An 18,625-nucleotide genomic window follows, 5' to 3' on the forward strand; every position below is an offset into this window, starting at 1 on the left:
AAAACAAAACTGTTTACGTGCAATTTTATACAAAAGATATAGTTAATAAAAATTCTCTAATAAAATAAATAGTTTTAAATTTAAAGACTTTAAATTTAGTACAAACGAAATCACTATTGTTCTAGAGTATTTATTTAAAAATCATATTGAGAAATTTTAATTCATAATAATTACTATAATTTTATTTCTAAAATTTATCAGAGTATTCGCATCTTTAAATCATCTCACATACTAGTATTTTCCGTTTTACAATAACCTATATTAACTCTTGAAATTTTGGTTTATAGAATTTAAAATTACTAAATAACTTAACTCATAGTCATTAAATTAATTTCATGCTTAAAAATAGTGATTGCAAAAATACAGTTTCAAAATTACAACGTAAGTAAATATAACTTCTTAATATATGTTCTTTTACTATAGTCATAGTCCAATTAAATAAGAATAACATATATTATATTTACCCATCAAATTTATACTTCAAACATTCAAAGTCTATATATATATTTATAAATATTAGCAGGATAATAAATTAAAGTAGAACTTATTTCATGTACTATTTTTATTTGATAATTCTTTCATAAATAATTTTGTTATTCTACCACTAAAATTTTCTTACCAAAAATGGGTTGTTTTTAAAAATTAAGACAACTAATTTTACCGAAAATTAAAGAGATTGAAATCAAGATTTTTAGAAAATTTCTATCAAGAACTACTAATGGAATAAAAATCCTAATTTTTTTTAGCATAACTTGAATTTACTTATATAAATACTATTTAATTTTATATCTGATCATATTATATTATAGAGGTGCGGATATACCATAATCTTAAAATATTAATTTATTTTAAAATTACGGGTCTTACATAAGTCTTCTTTGGTTTCTCGACATAAATGATATTAAGCTCATAAGCTACCTTATTATCCTAGGTCAGAGCAAATAGATAGGAGTTCCTCTTTTTTGGCCCATGTCACTACGCAAGGCGACATGAAGAAAAAATGGGAAAAATGAAAGATGCGGTTTCTTTCACTTTGACATAACGGTGCCCTGTAGAAGGCATACATAACAGGCAATTAGCTCAATGGTAAAACACATATCTGATAATTGCATTGTTGTGCCTGGACCGTGAGGGCTCTCAACCACATGAGTTATATGTTCATCAGCGTGTAACCCTGAGATATGGACCATCCAAGACACATTAGCATGACGTACTTCTCCTGTTTGAACATGAGTTTGAAATCAAACTTCTCCTCAAGAGATAGATGGGACGATTTAGGTGAGATCCCATGTAGATCCAACTTTCTATTCACTCACAGGGTCCAGACGATTCAAGGGAACCATCATGGCTTCTCGAGAATTCATACATTTCTTATCAACATATGGACAACTATCTCTCAAGCGATTAAATCAATAATTTTTTTATAAAATTAAACCATTTTAAAATAAAATAAAATATAGTATCTATTATAGGTAGAATTTAATTCATATATCCTTGAATAATTATATGCTAATAGAATAAATTTTGTACAATGCATTCCAAATAAATTCACCCCTTTATTATTTATAGGTGACATTAATAATGGTAGTATAGTACCCATTTGATAAAAAGGGTAAAGAAAACAAAAGCCTGCGTTGTCACTTTACGTCCATCCTTTTACTCAACAAACCATTGTCAGTGGGACTCTGGGTTTTGCCACAATCATCCTCCCCCTTTCTCTCTCCAACTACTGTCACCTCTTCATCGGAGGAGAGGAGGAGACAGTGGCCACCACCTCCACTCCCCTCTTCGCAATTTTCCTCTCAACTCCGCCATGACGCTCCATTTCTCCATCCTTTAACTCAACCTCCCATGCCCTATCCTTGCCCTTGAAGAAGTAAGTTCAAAACCCTAATTTTTTCGTATAATTCATTTTTCATTCTTTCTTGTTCCATACATCTCAATGTTAGCTGTAGTTAGTTAGTTAGGGTTTTTGATCGGTTTTGTGCTTGTTATCATCAACTTAGCTAAAATTTATTATTACTGTTTCTAAATTGTGTTTAGGAAAGTGGTTAAGATGGCATGGATGAAAGAAAACGACGGGAATGGAAAAGATAAGGAGTTAGGTGGAGATAATGGTTTTTCGAAAGTGAAAGAACCGTCTGTTAGTTCTGGTGGTGATGGTACTGTTTCGGTGAATCGGAAATCGGAAGTGAAAGAAGATATTATGTATGCTAATATTTTGCGTTCGAGGAACAAGTTTGCGGATTCTCTTGTTTTGTATGAGCGTGTTTTGGAGAGTGATGGTGGGAATGTGGAGGCTCTGATTGGGAAAGGGATATGCTTGCAGATGCAGAATACGGGGAGGCTTGCTTTTGATAGTTTTTTGGAGGCGATTAAGTTGGATCCTCAGAATGCTTGTGCTCTCACACATTGTGGTATTCTTTATAAAGAGGAAGGTCGATTGATGGAGGCAGCTGAGGTATGTGTATTGCTTGATGAGTAGTATTTGATGAAATAGCATGGCATTTTTGTTTTCTAATACATGAGTGCTTTAGCTACTTGAAAAAGTTTAACCAACTTAGAGGTGACTAGATTTTATTTGTTGATTGCATCCATCTCGCATTACTTGACTCTGCTAGGCTTCACATAGTAGTACAGTAGTTGTTTGTAAAATTTTAGTTATTTTCAACATAAGAACACACATGAAACTTTTTGAACAAGCTTATAAAAATCAGATTGAAGTTCTGTGAGATACTTAGTGAGGGAAGTTGGTGTCAGCATCGTTGAGATTATATGCATTAAAGAATTGATGCATAATTAGGTTTTATGTTTGCAAGACAATAATAAAGAGTTGAATTACTTCCTATGAATCTAATACATTCAAACAGTACCCATTAATAATTGATATTATATGCAATTGATTTTTTTTGAGGTTTTGCACTATATATGCAGTATTATTGTCTACTGGGTTATAGATCTATTAACTTGGTTTTCTTTCAGAACAGTTCTTGACTGAGGAATGCATATGCTTAGACTAGCAGCATATTTTATTCAATTTGTTTACCATCTACTTATGGTTAAGGTCATGGTAGTTAGGTTGGTGTGTAAGATTGCACTATCTTCCGGGTTTTCCAAATCTGAGTGATCCTGATTCACAGAAAAATTGTGATTATGTTGGATTAGCAGGGATTCCGTGTAAGCTTGTGTGATTGGTGCTAAACAAATCCTTTTCTTGCTGTGGGTTTTGTGACCCACTTTTGAAAAACCCTTTTCATGGCTAAAACTGAACCCTAGCCCAATTTTTCATTTTTTTTCTTGAGTTTTTGATGCGACGACCGAAGAAGAGAAACAAGACTCACAACCAAAACTGCCCCATCCAAAATCATCCATGGAGGTTTTGGGGAGAAGAAACAAAGAGGGGACAAATGGCTGGTTTGCAAGTTGGGTATATTTTTAGATCTCATGGGCAAGGCCCAATATGTTGATAGTATCTACTGGGTTCATGAAAAAAGGGTCCTAAGTCTGCCTAATTCAAGGCCAAAATTCATTGGAGGCTTTGGGGGAGAAGAAACAAAGAGGGGGGACAAATGGGTGGTCTGCAAGTTGGGTATATTTTTAGATCTCATGGGTAAAGCCCATTATGGTGGTAGTATCTGCTGGGTTCATGAAAAGAGGGTCCTAAGCCAGCCTAAACCAAGGCCGTAATCCATTGTGCCTAACAAGGCTCATCTAGCCCAATCATAATTCATGCGTCATGCTCATGTTTTCATTACGCCGTTTATTTGCTGACCAGATTATTCACCAGGTTCACTGCCAAGCTGAAGTTGCATCTATGGTGTTTGGGAAAGATTGTCATTAGAAACAACCGTGGTTTGGCATCTACTTTAGGAAAGTGCTGATCAATCAGATCCATAAAGAATTTTTTACTCCTTTACATTTAGCTGGCTTATCAAGTTCCTAAGGATGGGTCTTAAGGGAAAGTTTTGTTTTTTCAACAACTATTAAACATGATGGAATTTAGTATAACGCATCTTGAGGACAAGTTTTTTAGGGGGTGTATTGTTAGGACTAGGATATTTTGATATCATATTAGTATATTGTTTGGACTAGGATATTTTGATATCATATCTTGAATTTTATTATATTATATTATATTATTATCTATTAACTAATTATATCATATTTTGATATTTTAATATTTTCAGTAGGATCATACTATCTGAGTTATGATCATGCAATTGCGATTCCTATCTTGACTCTTCTTCCCGATCCCAAGTAAAATAGCAATTTTGACTGCCTTGGTAAGGGTATTATACTATTACGAGGTGCGCGTACCTTAATGTGGACGTCCTTAGTGTCACATTTGTCCTTGCCTGGGGCAGTACCCCAGAGTTTGATATTGTGGGGTTTTCTGCCATAATCTACTATAACTGCACTGCAAAGCGGCCGGTATGGTGGGATTTTGGCTCTTTTCTATGAACCGCCATTGACAACACTGCATGCTAGTATTGATTTCAGTTGTATGTTAACAATTTACATTCATGTTATCAAGAAAGATGAAACATGTCATTTATACACTATAGATAAATATAATATATATAAAGAAACAATATCCCAGATACTACATACATCATACATTGAATCTAGACATATGATACATCATTTGAATAGAAGCTATCACTGATAATCAAATGATTTACCTGGAGCAGTCATATCAAAAGGCGTTACGGGTGGATCCTACGTACAAAGCAGCTGCTGAATGCTTAGCCATTGTACTAACGGATATTGGTACCAACATAAAGCTTGCAGGAAACACTCAGGAGGGAATTCAAAAATATTTTGAAGCTCTAAAAGTTGATCCACACTATGCTGTAATTCTATCTCAATCCTTTTCCCACATTTTTCTTTTTAGTTTAATCCATTTAAATTTTATCAGCTTTTTACCTGCATATACGATGAAAAGTTTTCTTTCTTTGTCCTTGCAGCCAGCATATTATAACCTTGGTGTGGTCTATTCTGAAATGATGCAATATGACATGGCCCTCACTTTCTATGAAAAAGCTTCATCAGAGAGGCCTATGTATGCCGAAGCATATTGCAACATGGGCGTGATTTATAAAAATCGAGGTGATTTGGAAGCGGCTATTACTTGTTATGAGAGGTAATCACATACATCTTTTGACGAGCCAAGTTTTGCATTTTTTGTTTGTTTAGAGTATAAGGATTAGCTTATTTTGTGTTCAAAGTAGCCAATAAACAAAATCTTGTCAAAAGAGCTTTTGGAAAACAATGGGGTTCCCTAGAAATTAAGGGTCTATATATGTGTATTTTAACTAGAAGACGAATGAAAAATAATTATAAAAAATATAATTTTCAATAATATAAGTGCAAAAATGTCAAAAAGCTAATTTAGTGCTTTTATGAGATGGTAGAAATAATAGAATTTAAATAAAAGCTCTATGGAAATTTTGTTGTAGAACATTTTTAAATCTTGCCCACTTTGATTTAGCTTAAAGAAGTGGGGCTCTATAGTAATATAACATTTTGAAAGGTAGGGTTGTTTTGTTTGAGATAGTGTTTTCTGCTTAAATCTTAGTTTTCAATGTTTACTGCTAAACTGTGCTTGTTTTCATTCTAATTCTTGTTTCATTTTTTTTACAAGGAACAGTAAAAACAACGGTAAAATCTTTTAAAACACAAAAAGTGAAACAAGAGGGCATTTTAGTAACTAAAATGAAAAATGGAAAATGCCTTCTCAAACCAAACACACCTTATTATTTTTAGCTTTTGAGAAGAGCACAAAAATAATTTCTGAATTTTTTTGAATTGCAAAATTGTTGTAATTTTTTCGGTGATACCTTTTAACATCAAAGTATGGTAAAGATTAGACGAGATAAGATTATAAATGACAATATTAGATAGAATGTTGAGGTAACAATTATAGTAGAAAAGATGATGGAAAATAGACTTAAGTGGGTTGGGCATGTACGGAGAAGACATAGAGATTCTGTTGTAAAGAGAGTAGATCAGTTGAAAGGAAGTCAAACAACTAGAGGTAGAGGAAGACCTAGAAAAACTATAAGAAATCTATTAAGAAAGATCTTGAGATTAATGAATTGGATAGAAACATGGTCTTTGATAGAACATTATGGTGTAATTTGATCCATGTAGCCTATCCCACTTAGTGGGATAAGGCTTGATTGTTGATGTTGTTGCACCTTTTAACTTAAAAATGCCTTTTCTTTAGAAGCACAAAGAAATGGACCTTAATCTAGTTTAAGCATGCACTTAATGACTTGACTTATGCTGTAGGTTTATATGATCAACTTATGTTTTATGGCAGGTGTTTAGCTGTTTCACCTAACTTCGAGATTGCCAAAAATAATATGGCTATAGCTTTGACAGATTTGGGAACAAAGGTGATGCATGCAGTGCTAACTATTTAAGCAATTTTATTGATATTGTTTTCATGTATGATGCACTCTTTGTTTTTAAAGAAAAAATCACAAAATACTTCTATTATCAACATGAATAATAGTGCAATGGTAGTTATATCAACATGAATAGTAGCACACTGATGACCTCTAGGAACAAATTTTAGGAAAACTTTTCTGACTTGAAACATGCGGTAGTGTGGTTTGTGTTTGTGAATCAATGTTTTCTAATTTTTCTTGTCAACATTTTTTCTTGGACACCTTTCTTTCTTTCTTTCTTTCTATTCCACACGTGCAATGAGATGCATCGACTACTTTGGATAATATTTTCTTGCTTATGGAGACCACTGTATTGTTTTATATAGGTTAAATTGGAGGGTGACATCAACCGGGGTGTGGCTTTTTATAAGAAAGCCTTGTATTATAACTGGCATTATGCTGATGCTATGTATAATCTCGGGGTTGCTTATGGTGAGATGCTTAAGTTTGATATGGTACGTCTTGCACATACATCCGTGTATATTTCTTACATTATGCACACATACGGAATATATTAAGATCTTAGATCCTGCTTTATTGTAATATTAATTGCTACTTCTAAATTTTTTATACTACTTAGGCTATTGTATTCTATGAGCTCGCCTTTCATTTCAACCCACATTGCGCGGAAGCTTGTAACAATCTAGGTGTTATATATAAAGATCGTGACAACCTTGATAAAGCTGTAGAATGCTACCAGGTAATGACAGTTGTGTCAGTTATTTCAATATCAACCCTTGCTGGATTGCATATATATTTAATAGCAACTTTTTCTTTTTTGCATTGTAGCTTGCTTTGTCAATCAAGCCCAGCTTTTCACAGTCATTAAATAACCTTGGTGTTGTCTACACTGTCCAGGTAAGCATCTTACAAATTTTTAATTTTGAAGTTGATCAAATATCTTTGGTTACTCATTTTACTATATTTTCTACTTTCCCCAGGGTAAGATGGACGCCGCTGCAAGTATGATTGAGAAAGCTATCATTGCAAATCCGACATATGCAGAGGCATACAATAACCTAGGTCTTTTTATCCTTTATCCTTTATCTAATAAATTACTCCCTCCGTTCCTAAATATAAACACCCGTTGCATATTTCACTCTTATGAAAAGTTAATGTGTCTATTTTGTATTAGAGTATGGGTAAATTGTCCTTTGTGTATAGACAAGACGTATTCAATCTTGTTTTTTCATTTTCCATGGCAAATTTGAGGACTTTATGGGGAATTCCTCCGTGCAAATGTTTATCTGAGTATGCGTTGACCACTTGTTCAATAGGTAAATAGGAAAAAAAGTGGTATTAATCAAGGTTATGCTTAAAAATAAGTAATAAATGCATCTAGTAATTTGAAAAGGGGCTCATATTTAGAGCCAAATTTTTTCTTCCAATGGGTGCTTATAGTTAGGGACAAAGGGAGTAGTTGTTTGGCCATTTTGGTTTGTAACATAGGTGTTTTTTTTGTTAAGGTTGTGCCTTTTCTTGTTTGACATGTTTCAGCATAATTTTTGGATTTGGTTATGTGGCCTAATGGCTTTGATCAAATATGGATTATGCCTTCAATATATTAAGCGGTTTTCTTAGTTGGAATTTGTCAAGTTTCTTGGTTGCATAGAGTCGTCTCATTCTCAGCAATCAGATTCCTCAATAGTCTAACTATGGTTGAGTAACATTAGGATAGATTTATTAGGATGGTCAGAAAAGGTGAAGAAATGATGCCAAATCAAATTGAGATAAATCACGCACGCTGTTTCTTTTGGTTAGACCATTTTTCTAGAAGAGTAAAAGTATGTCAATTAGTTATACAAATTGTTGAAATTTCCGCCTTAATTCCGGTCAGCCCCTAGTCGCCATAATGCGGCATTTGGCTTGCCTTAATTGCAGTCCCCAACCCCTTCATTCTGTTGGGTTTGAAGGGATGGATTTAGTTCCACCTGTGTTGTGTTTATAAGTGGGGGCAATCCCCACCTTACAAGTTGGTTTTGTAGGAATGAGTTAGGCCCAACCCAAAATCTGAGACTGATATTTAAAATTAGCTGTAAAATTACTTTGATAAATATTCCATGCATTTAAAATGAAATTTTGTTTCTCATTATGTTTAGATACAAAAATACGATTTATTTCTGAGTGTCCCTGTAATTTAAACCTTTTTCTATCATGCACTTCATTTTTTCTGTTCTTATTGTGCAGGAGTTCTTTACAGAGATGCTGGTGATATTGCTCTAGCAATTAATGCTTATGAACAATGTCTCAAGATTGATCCTGACTCTCGAAATGCTGGCCAGGTCTGTTGCACTATGGCTGGATGTGTTGTTTTTGTTAACCCGTGTAAAATTTTCCAAAGCTGGCACTTGCCCGCATGGATGCTACTCAGATCTGTTTAATCTTTCTTTTTTGGGCTGAATATTTAAGTCATCGGTTGTAGAAAACTTGTCGATAATTGGAATTTTCTCTTTGCAAGAAAGAATTATGTCTTTTAATTATTTAAGCTTTTCTGTAAAGTAATTGTATTGTATCCTTATTTTAATGCACCTTAATGTGCAGAACCGCCTGCTTGCAATGAATTACATAGATGAAGGAAATGATGACAAACTTTTCGAAGCTCATAGGTAACAACTTTCTCCTAAATTTTTTGTATTTCAATTTCTATTTATTAGTTACTTTTTACTGATTTTACTATATATATATAATGTTTCCTCATCACTGATTATTTAAATTTTCTCATAACTTACCTATGTGATATTGGGATGAGAGAAAATAGCAACTTCATTGATTTTTCATAAATGTTGGGAGACATGTAGTATAATTTACCTAGATGACAAAGTAAATATACTTCTCTGCAACTGCATTGTGCTGGCGGGGAAGGGTGTGGGGAGAGAGAGACATAGTCTGTGTTTTTTTATTAAATGTTGATATTGTTGTTTATGGTGATGGTTAAGAAGAAGAAAAGTAAAAAATGCTTAAAAGAAAAGAGTAAAGATATTAAGGCACCCATATTCTTTTCCTACATCTATGACACATAATCACGTTAAAAAATGTGGTTAATTCAATTGAGTAGATGGTTTATTTAGTTCGCAGTCAAAAACTGTGATTAATTCAACCACACGATTAGCCACAATTTTACAATTTTCTATGTGATCTAAATTAATAATATACTCGACCGAATTAACCACAATTTTGCTTGTGATTAACCACACTTATTTTAAATCACAATGCTGTATTATGTGAACATAAGCTATTTTCTGCTTGATATTTAGGAGTATATGTTTTTTTCATGCTGTCTCTGCAAATAACATTTCTTTAGGCTTTGTTTGCAAGGCTTTGTTTGCGAGTTTGGAGGAGAGGGAAATGTAGGGCTTTGGGGGAGAGGGGGTAGGGGAAAAATAGAGAAATCTTCCTTATGTTTTGACTTTTGAGAGAATGCTTTTGTAGGGAATGATAAATGAATGTTTATCATTAATATGTTTTTAATTTTAAGAATAATATAACAACATAGATTGAATTTGAAAAATTTATTTAAACCCTCCTAAATCCTCCTTTAATACAATCTCCAAAATCCTCCCAAAATAAGAGAACTAAAAAATTGTATTGAAAGAGGATTTTGGAAGGTTTTGGAGGGTTTAGTTAGATTTTTCAAGTTCTATCTATTTTGTTATAATACTCTTAAAATTAAAATATATTAATGATAAATATTCATTTATCTTTCTCTTGAGAAACACTAAAAAAAAAAAAAGAAAAGGGAAAGATTTCTCTATTTCCCCCCTCTAATTCCCTTCCCCCAAAGCCCTCCCTTTCCCTCCTCTTCAAACTCGCAAACAGAGCCCTATGGTATCAAATTAGCAATTATGTGCACGGGTTATGACTGATTGATTGTGGTTTTTATTGCCAAAATTTGTCATCCATAATATTTTTATCTGCTGCAGTTTACTTAATATGAGAAAGTAGAATGGCATTTAGATTTAAGACTTATCAAAACAGTGTTTCCTTTCAGGGATTGGGGAAGGCGGTTTATGAGACTATATCAACCATTCACATCCTGGAACAACTCAAAAGACCCCGAACGGCCTCTTGTGATAGGATATGTATCTCCTGATTATTTTACACACTCTGTGTCATATTTCATAGAAGCTCCCCTTATCTATCACAACTACGCCAAATATAAAGTGATTGTTTATTCAGCAGTTGTCAAGGTATCATTTACCGAATTGATTTGTTTCATTGTTTGGGATATTGAAAATATTGATATACTGCTTACTTGTTGGAGATCTTGATAACATTGGAAAACTAACCTCTAGTTGTCATAGGCCATGAATGAGGTTCCGTAATTAAGTTATTAATATCCGTCTTTTCCATTTTAAAATTAATTTTGTTGTGATGTTGCAGGCAGATTCAAAAACCATTCGGTTTAGAGAGAAAGTTTTAAAGAAGGGTGGGATATGGAAAGAAATTTACGGGACTGATGAAAAAAAGGTCGCTGATATTATTAAGGAAGATCAAGTTGATATATTGGTAGAACTTACTGGTCATACTGCAAATAACAAGCTGGGAATGATGGCATGTCGACCTGCTCCAGTTCAGGTATTTTTTTCTTTCAAATCTGTATGTATACTTTTTCCTTTGTTTTTCAGCTTACAGCTTTTCCTACCCTTGCTTGCTACATGTTGTAGACATGGTTTTCTTTTTTATACTCAAATCTCTATTGATTTGTATCAGATGATTTGTATCAGATGTGTTCTGTGAAAATGCAAATTAGTATTTTACTGCATATGTTGGCATAACATTTCTGATTTATGTGATTTTCTGAGTAATAGAAACTGGAAGAATTGTTTGACAGCGTCTTAGTTTAGCCTGGTTAATTGCCAGTATTTACTCCTAAAATATGATTAATTTGTTGATGGGCAATATCAGGCAAGAATCCAAAAGCGAGGGGCCATATATGTATCTAATATTTGAAAGAAACTTACACGACTAAATACATTTGAAACAATTATCTTAGATATATGTCTTTATCTATGTTTTTATTTCAATCTTATACATAGCCTTCTCCATGTATGTGCTAAATCTACTCATCAAGCTTGTGATATGTAGTGGCTTGCATCATTTTATGACAACAGGCATTATACTGCCATTAATGTGGTGAATGTACATAATTTGATCTCTGCAAATTTTAACTTATGTTGTTTGACGAGCAGGTGACTTGGATTGGTTATCCCAATACTACAGGATTGCCTGCAATTGATTACAGAATATCTGATTCACTGGCAGACCCTCCTGAAACAAAGCAGAAGTAGTTATCTTCTTGAATTTCCGTACATTCTTGTCATTGATCTATGTTTTTCTCTATCACTCTTGTTGCATTTTATTTTCTCATGTCATGTTTTCTTTGTTACAGGCATGTTGAAGAGTTAGTCCGATTACCAAATTGCTTCCTTTGTTACACTCCTTCCCCTGAGGCCGGTCCCGTGTGTCCGACTCCTGCTCTTTCCAATGGTTTTATTACATTTGGTAGTTTTAACAATCTTGCCAAGGTAGTGTTTATGTCAAAATATTTGTGTACATGTTTGTTTTTTAAAGATAGGTCTTGTATCTTCTAACTTGTGTTATTATGTTTCCTCAGATTACTCCTACAGTATTAAAGGTTTGGGCAAGGATACTGTGTGCAATTCCAAATTCTCGCCTCGTGGTAAAATGTAAACCATTTTGCTGTGATAGTGTGCGACAGAGGTTTCTTTCAACACTAGAACAGTTGGGATTGGAACCACTACGAGTTGATCTTCTGCCCCTTATTCTACTTAACCACGACCATATGCAAGCATATTCTCTGATGGACATCAGGTAATATCTATTTTTCTGTTCTTTGATGTTCTTATGGTCCTTCCTGAACTCATTTTGTTTTACAAACAGGTATTGATTTACTGTTCCATGTTCCGTAATTATGTGCAGCACCTCTGTTTGATCTGTTCTAATTAATTCTTGATGCTTTTCATATCCTTGGTGCAAATTGGATACAGTTGTGGTGCAATATAGAAAAATTCTTGGACACCTGAAAGATTAACTCAACTTGGAACATGACATAATTAATAATTTGAATGAAAAACTATGCATTTGGAACATAGCATAAACAAGAGAGCATTTACTCAAAAGGCATTTCTGAGGAAAATTTCATCAAAATCAGACATGTTCATTTTATCAAAATCAGACATGTGAAATTATTTTTGCATCCTAAAACTCAGTAATTCACATGGATACTATGGATGGTTGTGTCTGATTCTAATTACTGAATAGCATGAAATCTTAAAGTATAAAATTTACTTGCATTGGAACGGTTAGTTGGATAGCCAAAATCTCAAATTTACCATTTGCTGGCATAGCGTTGCTTACATTTGATTGTCAGAGTCAGTCTATCTATGTAATGGCGCCTTCCTTGAAAAGTATCATATGTAATGGAGTGGTATATGAATATGCTATAGAATAGGGCAATTGGAGACTGTGTACGAATAAAATAGACTACAAGTTATTTCCTGGTTAATTTGTTGAGTGTGAAACATTACGAAACAGCTACTTGGCATACAGTTCTGCTTATCTTTATGAGCTTTCTATTTACATATATCGATTTTAATCTTGTCGTCTGTCATGGTTGAGGTCTGACTAATATTTTGTTGTTTGTCTGTCTAGCGAAATGAAAGTCAGTGTTACGTATATATATATATATATATATATATATATATATATATATATATATATATATATATATATATATATATATATTGAATATATATATTGAATATGACGAAAATCAAACTTTGATGTGGTTTTGATTACAATTATAAGAACACAATTTGTGTATGTTAAATAACTTGTTTTATACCTTCGTATTCTGTTCTTTTGTAGTTTGGACACATTTCCATATGCTGGGACAACTACGACATGTGAATCTCTATACATGGGAGTTCCATGTGTTACAATGGCTGGTTCAGTACATGCACACAATGTTGGTGTTAGTCTTCTTAGCAATGTTGGTATGGAATCCACTTCAATATTTGTATTACTATTACTTTCCAATAGCTGTTGCATGTTTTACCTTGTGATTTTGTGGAATGCCTTCCAGCTAGCCAAAGCAGTGCCTGCTTTATTTAATTTCTCATAGCTTTTCTAAAAAGAGTTTTTATTTTGTTACATTAGTATCTCGATTATTTGATTTCTCGTGGCTTTATTGAAATGAACATTTTTGTTATCCAAAAAAGAGTTTAAAAGTTAGTCTTATTTAAACAAATCAGTTTTTCTATAAATCAACATTATTAAGTCTTGTCGTGTTTGCCAATAATTTTCCATAGTGTTCCTCTACCTCTAATTGTTTTCCTTAGCCTTCAGCGCACAATAGTTTGTAGAGCATATATATTTGCATTATTTGGCTTCCTCATTTAACATGAATATCTGACTTTTAACAATTCAGGGCTGGAGAATTTGATTGCCAAAAATGAAGACGAATATGTTAAATTGGCCATGACGTTAGCCTCCGACATTCCAGCATTACAAAACTTAAGAATGAGTTTACGAGAACTCATGTCCAAGTCCCCTGTTTGTGATGGAGCAAACTTCATCCGTGGTCTAGAGTCTACATATAGGAACATATGGCGCAGATATTGTGACGGAGATGTTCCATCTTTGAAACGCCTGGAATTGTTAGAACCACCTGTTTCTATCGATAAGAACTCTGAGCCAACAAGGGTCGTTAACGGAATTGAGGGCAGCACTGGATCTGTCAAGGCGAATGGATTCAATTCAGCACAGCCACCAAAGCTTAGTACTAATGGTTGCGAAGAAAATGGCGGGTCCTTGAAAAACAGGAAGTAGGCAGGGAGTGGTGGGTTCAAGTTGAATTTAGTGAGTGGTTCAAGGGTGTTGAACTGTATTACTATTGGTGGATTATTAAGCTGGTATGTATATTGTGGTTACTAATGGAAGAGGCTTGCATCAATCACAGCCTCACAAGATGAAAGCTTTTCATAGAATGCCAATTTTTTTGGGAAAGAAGTGTCAGCAATGGTCATCAAATCGATTTGTCTCCTCGACTGCTGTGGATACGCAATGCTGCGATGCTACATTAAATGCATCTTTCAATAGCTGTAACACATATTTTTCCCTGAATTATAGCCAGTGTTGTTATAGCAGCTATGCACAAATCACTATTTCACAATATATGCTATCGAGTTCAAGGTGTTGTCAAAGGGCTTTGTGATTGACAACGCTGGTTATAATAGTTAGAGTGTAGGTTGTGTAATATTTATTTGCTTTTTTTTTTCTTCTTTTCTTAGAATGTCATCGTTGGCTACTTAACAATGGAGTGTATCTCTTAAAAAAAACAATGGAGTGTATCTCTTAAAAAAAAAAACAATGGAGTGTATCTGAATGACTGAAAAAATCATTTTCTATGAAAGTATGACTAGACAAATTCATTACTGGGGGTAGTGCTCTTATTACAGGTGCGGTGATTAAGATGAGGAATATAGAAGTTTAATCCCAGAATAATACTCATTTTACTCAACACCATTACAAATGAAAAATTAACTATTAAAAAAATAAGGAAAAAAAATCATATTATATTGGTGTTAATTGCTTCTACAATGGTGTTTCATGAAAATGCCATTGATGTGTGTAGAATGATTGCATGAAAGGTTCTCAAAAGTTAGTAAAATTCGCATGGCTACACTTTGTTCTTCGATCAATAACTCAAACAAGCATTCAATTCTCTTCTTCACTACTTCATAGAATTGAACGATTTATGAGAGAAACTCAATTCGCAATGACCCTTACCTACACGCATCTGCATTTAGCAATGTAGATGTCCTGCTATGTAACTTGCTCATATTTATAGACTTGAAGTTCAAGTCATTCAATTTTTGACAAAATAGGATAACTCATTTTCTTTTGTAAAAACTGAAGTGTTACTCATGGATCCTTTAGCACTAATTAATACATTATATTCTTTAACAATTCAAGAAGAAAGCAGTCATAAAACTGTTATTTCTACTTATGATTAGTCCATACTGGTCAATGTTGTACATAAACATGATTTTAAGAGTACAGGTAATTCACACAACTTAAAATTTGAGAATTCTACTCGAGTTCGCACATTTTGTCATCGTAGTGGTATCAAAAGCGTGGCCATCCAAGTTTTAATTAAGGGAAATCTTCTGCAAATGTGATCAGTAATGATGGTAATGATTCCGTTTCAATTTGTTGTTGAAACTGAAGTGACTTCATTTACAAGTAATAACGATGCTTCAATTTTCTAAGCATAATTACTTCCTTACATACTTGATGATCACACATAATTTTTATGGAATATTTTACTCAAAATAAAAAATGATGTTCCTTTACACATTAAAAAATTTATAACCATGATTGGTAAACAATTCAACATTAGCCATAAGACCATCAAAACATCTAAGGGGACTAAAAAAAAAAAATCATGTGTTGAGATCCCCAACACTTAGAGAATAAAACTTGATCCCAAACCCAAAAAATCCATCTTTTTCAGATACACATTTTGTATGAAAGGCAATGTCCTTTATGATTAGAGTTAAAAAAATTGTTAATCATGTATCCTTCCATGAATATATGCTTCCATATCAAACCAATTCACCATCTGCATCCATATCGTGGAACTGCTTTCCTTTAAAACATCCACACTCAACTATCCGCAACTCAAACATTCACCATAGCTCAAACGCAAATGAACCTAGCCATTAAATCAATCACCTATTCCCACACATGACATTATCTCTGATCCTCTTCCTTCCTTCATTCATACAACCATACTTGCCACAATACCTTAAAGAGTAAGGCATCCACAATCTTATAGTATGCGTCAAATCGAGATAAGAAGTTTTAAATAAAATTTCATTTCACTCTTCTTCCAGTGACTTTAAGTTGGAGCGCTAACCTTGCATGTCCATCACTTCAGAAATATTTTTGAAATTTTTGCAAGGTGAGTGAATAGTATTGTGGTCCGTTCGAATTTCAAAACCTAGGCGATACAAAAGAGATATTTTTTTTAATTTTTTCCCAAGGTGAGTGAGTAATGACACGTGTAGTAAACAATTCCCAAAAAATTGTTTGGTGATCAAACAAAGTGTCTAGATTTCAAATTGGTCATCAAAATCAATTCCATAATATCAACTTGAATTCTCATGTAAAAATAATTTAGAATTCTTACACAATTCAGATATAGGAAGGAACACACTTGAGGAAGGTAGGAAACTCCGTCAAAGAAAAATGAAGTAGAAAATATGCATATAAAAATTATACACATTTTGTTATATGCTTGCACCAAAAAGTCATAATATAAGTATAGGGTTAATGAACTTTTTGGTCCCTCTAAATGTTGCAGATTTCGTTTTCAGTCCCTCCAAAATTTTCCTTCAAGAAATCGTCCCTTCAAAATTTTTCTTTCGAACTATTGGTCCCTAACGTCAAATTTCGTAGCTAATCGGTGGCTAAAGTCGTAGCTAATCTCTAGCAAATTTGACGTTAGGGACCAATAGTTTAGACAAAAAAATTTGAAGGGACGATTTCTTAAAGAAATTTTTTGGAGGGACTAAAAACAAAATATGCAATATTTAGAGGGACCAAAAAGTTCATTAACCCTATAAGTATATAAAGGAAAATGAAGTAGAAAATATGCATATAAAAATTAAACACATTTTATTATATTCTTGTACCAAAAAGTCATAATATAAGTATATAACACCGACATCTTTGAAAAAATACGCGTAAGTGTCATTGTTAGTATTCAAAATCAACATTGATATTTGTAGTTACATTTAATTTTTTCTTAAATTATTACAAATGTTGACATGTCAGTGTTATATTTTTGATGTCCGTGCTTCGTAGATAAATACTATTAGGAGATCAATAAAAATATTGACCCAATTTTGTTGAAATTGCTACAAATTTATAAAATTATCTTAGATATGATATGCAAGGCCTATAACTATTATGATACTAATATATCATGAAACATCTAGAAAGAACTAAAATAATTTAGAAACATTCACCGGTATTGAGAGGTTTGTGACTTGAGCCTATAAATAGACCATTGATACTTTCTAAACAATTCTCTAAACCTATCTTATATCAAATATCAACTATTCAACTACCAACATTGGAAGTAGTTATATTACCTACATACTTTTCTAAAATCTTTCCAACTACTTCTAAAAATTCCTCTTGTACTATTAAACCACTCCAATAATGTTTCTAAGCTATGGATAACACCACTCAATCATCATCATCATCCATGTGTATCCCTATTTTCAATGACGAAAATTATGATTTCCGGCATGTTAAAATGAAGACATTTTTTTAATCTCAAAGTTTATGGGACATAGTTGGAGAAGGCTTCATCCTCCGGCGGATACTTCAACTCTTAATGCAACTCGAGAAAAAAGTTGAAGGAAAATAAACAGAAATATTCAAAGGTGTTGTTCACCTTGCCTCAAGCGATGACTGATGCAATTATTTCAAGAATTATGGGAGATAAGATTGCCAAAGAAGTGTTGAAAACATTGTATAAGGAGTTTCAAGAAAGCAAGAAGGTACATGTCGTTAAACTTCCATATCTAAGAAGAGATTTTGAACTATTGAAGATGAAGGAGTTTGGGATAGTTAAACATTACTATTCTAAAGTTAAAGAAATAATTAATCAAATGAGATCTTTTGGGGAGGATATTCTAGACAAGAAAATTATTGAAAAATTCTAATTATCATCCCCCCAAAGTTTGACCCAATCGTGATAACGGTTGTAGAAACTAAAGATCTGTCCACTTTATCAGTGACATAACTAATTGACTCTCTTGAAGCATATGAACAAATACTATATAGGCATAAAGAGGATACACTTGCAAAGCCTTCCAGTCAAAGCTAAAATTTCAACCCCAAAATAAAAAAATGGAGGAAAGAAAAATTATGGAGAAAATTTTAAAAGAAGAGAAGTTTCTAGAAATTTCTTCAAGAATATATCAGATAAAAATCCTCCGTCAAATATTTGCAAAATGACCAGGTTACGCAGAGAAATATTGTTGGTATCGTAATATACCACAATGCCACCATTTCAAGAAGTTCAGGCACTGAGAAAAAATTGACTCAACAAAAAAAAGGAATCGAGCTAA

The 18,625-nt window shown here is 33.2% G+C and overlaps 1 protein-coding gene across 1 annotated transcript; it reads left to right on the plus strand.

The window, feature by feature from the left end:
* Window positions 1-1,595: 1,595 nt before the first annotated feature.
* LOC131644712 (probable UDP-N-acetylglucosamine--peptide N-acetylglucosaminyltransferase SPINDLY) lies at window positions 1,596-14,997 on the plus strand. The gene is made up of 18 exons (XM_058915271.1): window positions 1,596-1,876; window positions 2,044-2,461; window positions 4,692-4,853; window positions 4,968-5,143; window positions 6,326-6,401; window positions 6,782-6,910; window positions 7,036-7,155; window positions 7,245-7,313; window positions 7,397-7,478; window positions 8,643-8,737; window positions 8,997-9,061; window positions 10,444-10,642; window positions 10,836-11,030; window positions 11,645-11,739; window positions 11,845-11,980; window positions 12,070-12,287; window positions 13,344-13,471; window positions 13,906-14,997. The coding sequence occupies exons 2-18, from the start codon at window positions 2,057-2,059 to the stop codon at window positions 14,304-14,306; spliced, it is 2,751 nt and encodes a 916-aa protein (XP_058771254.1). The 5' UTR covers window positions 1,596-1,876; window positions 2,044-2,056; the 3' UTR covers window positions 14,307-14,997.
* The last annotated feature ends 3,628 nt before the right edge of the window (window positions 14,998-18,625 follow it).

The sequence above is a fragment of the Vicia villosa genome, linkage group LG1 (assembly GCF_029867415.1).
Source record: "Vicia villosa cultivar HV-30 ecotype Madison, WI linkage group LG1, Vvil1.0, whole genome shotgun sequence".
NCBI classification, from domain to species: domain Eukaryota; kingdom Viridiplantae; phylum Streptophyta; class Magnoliopsida; order Fabales; family Fabaceae; genus Vicia; species Vicia villosa.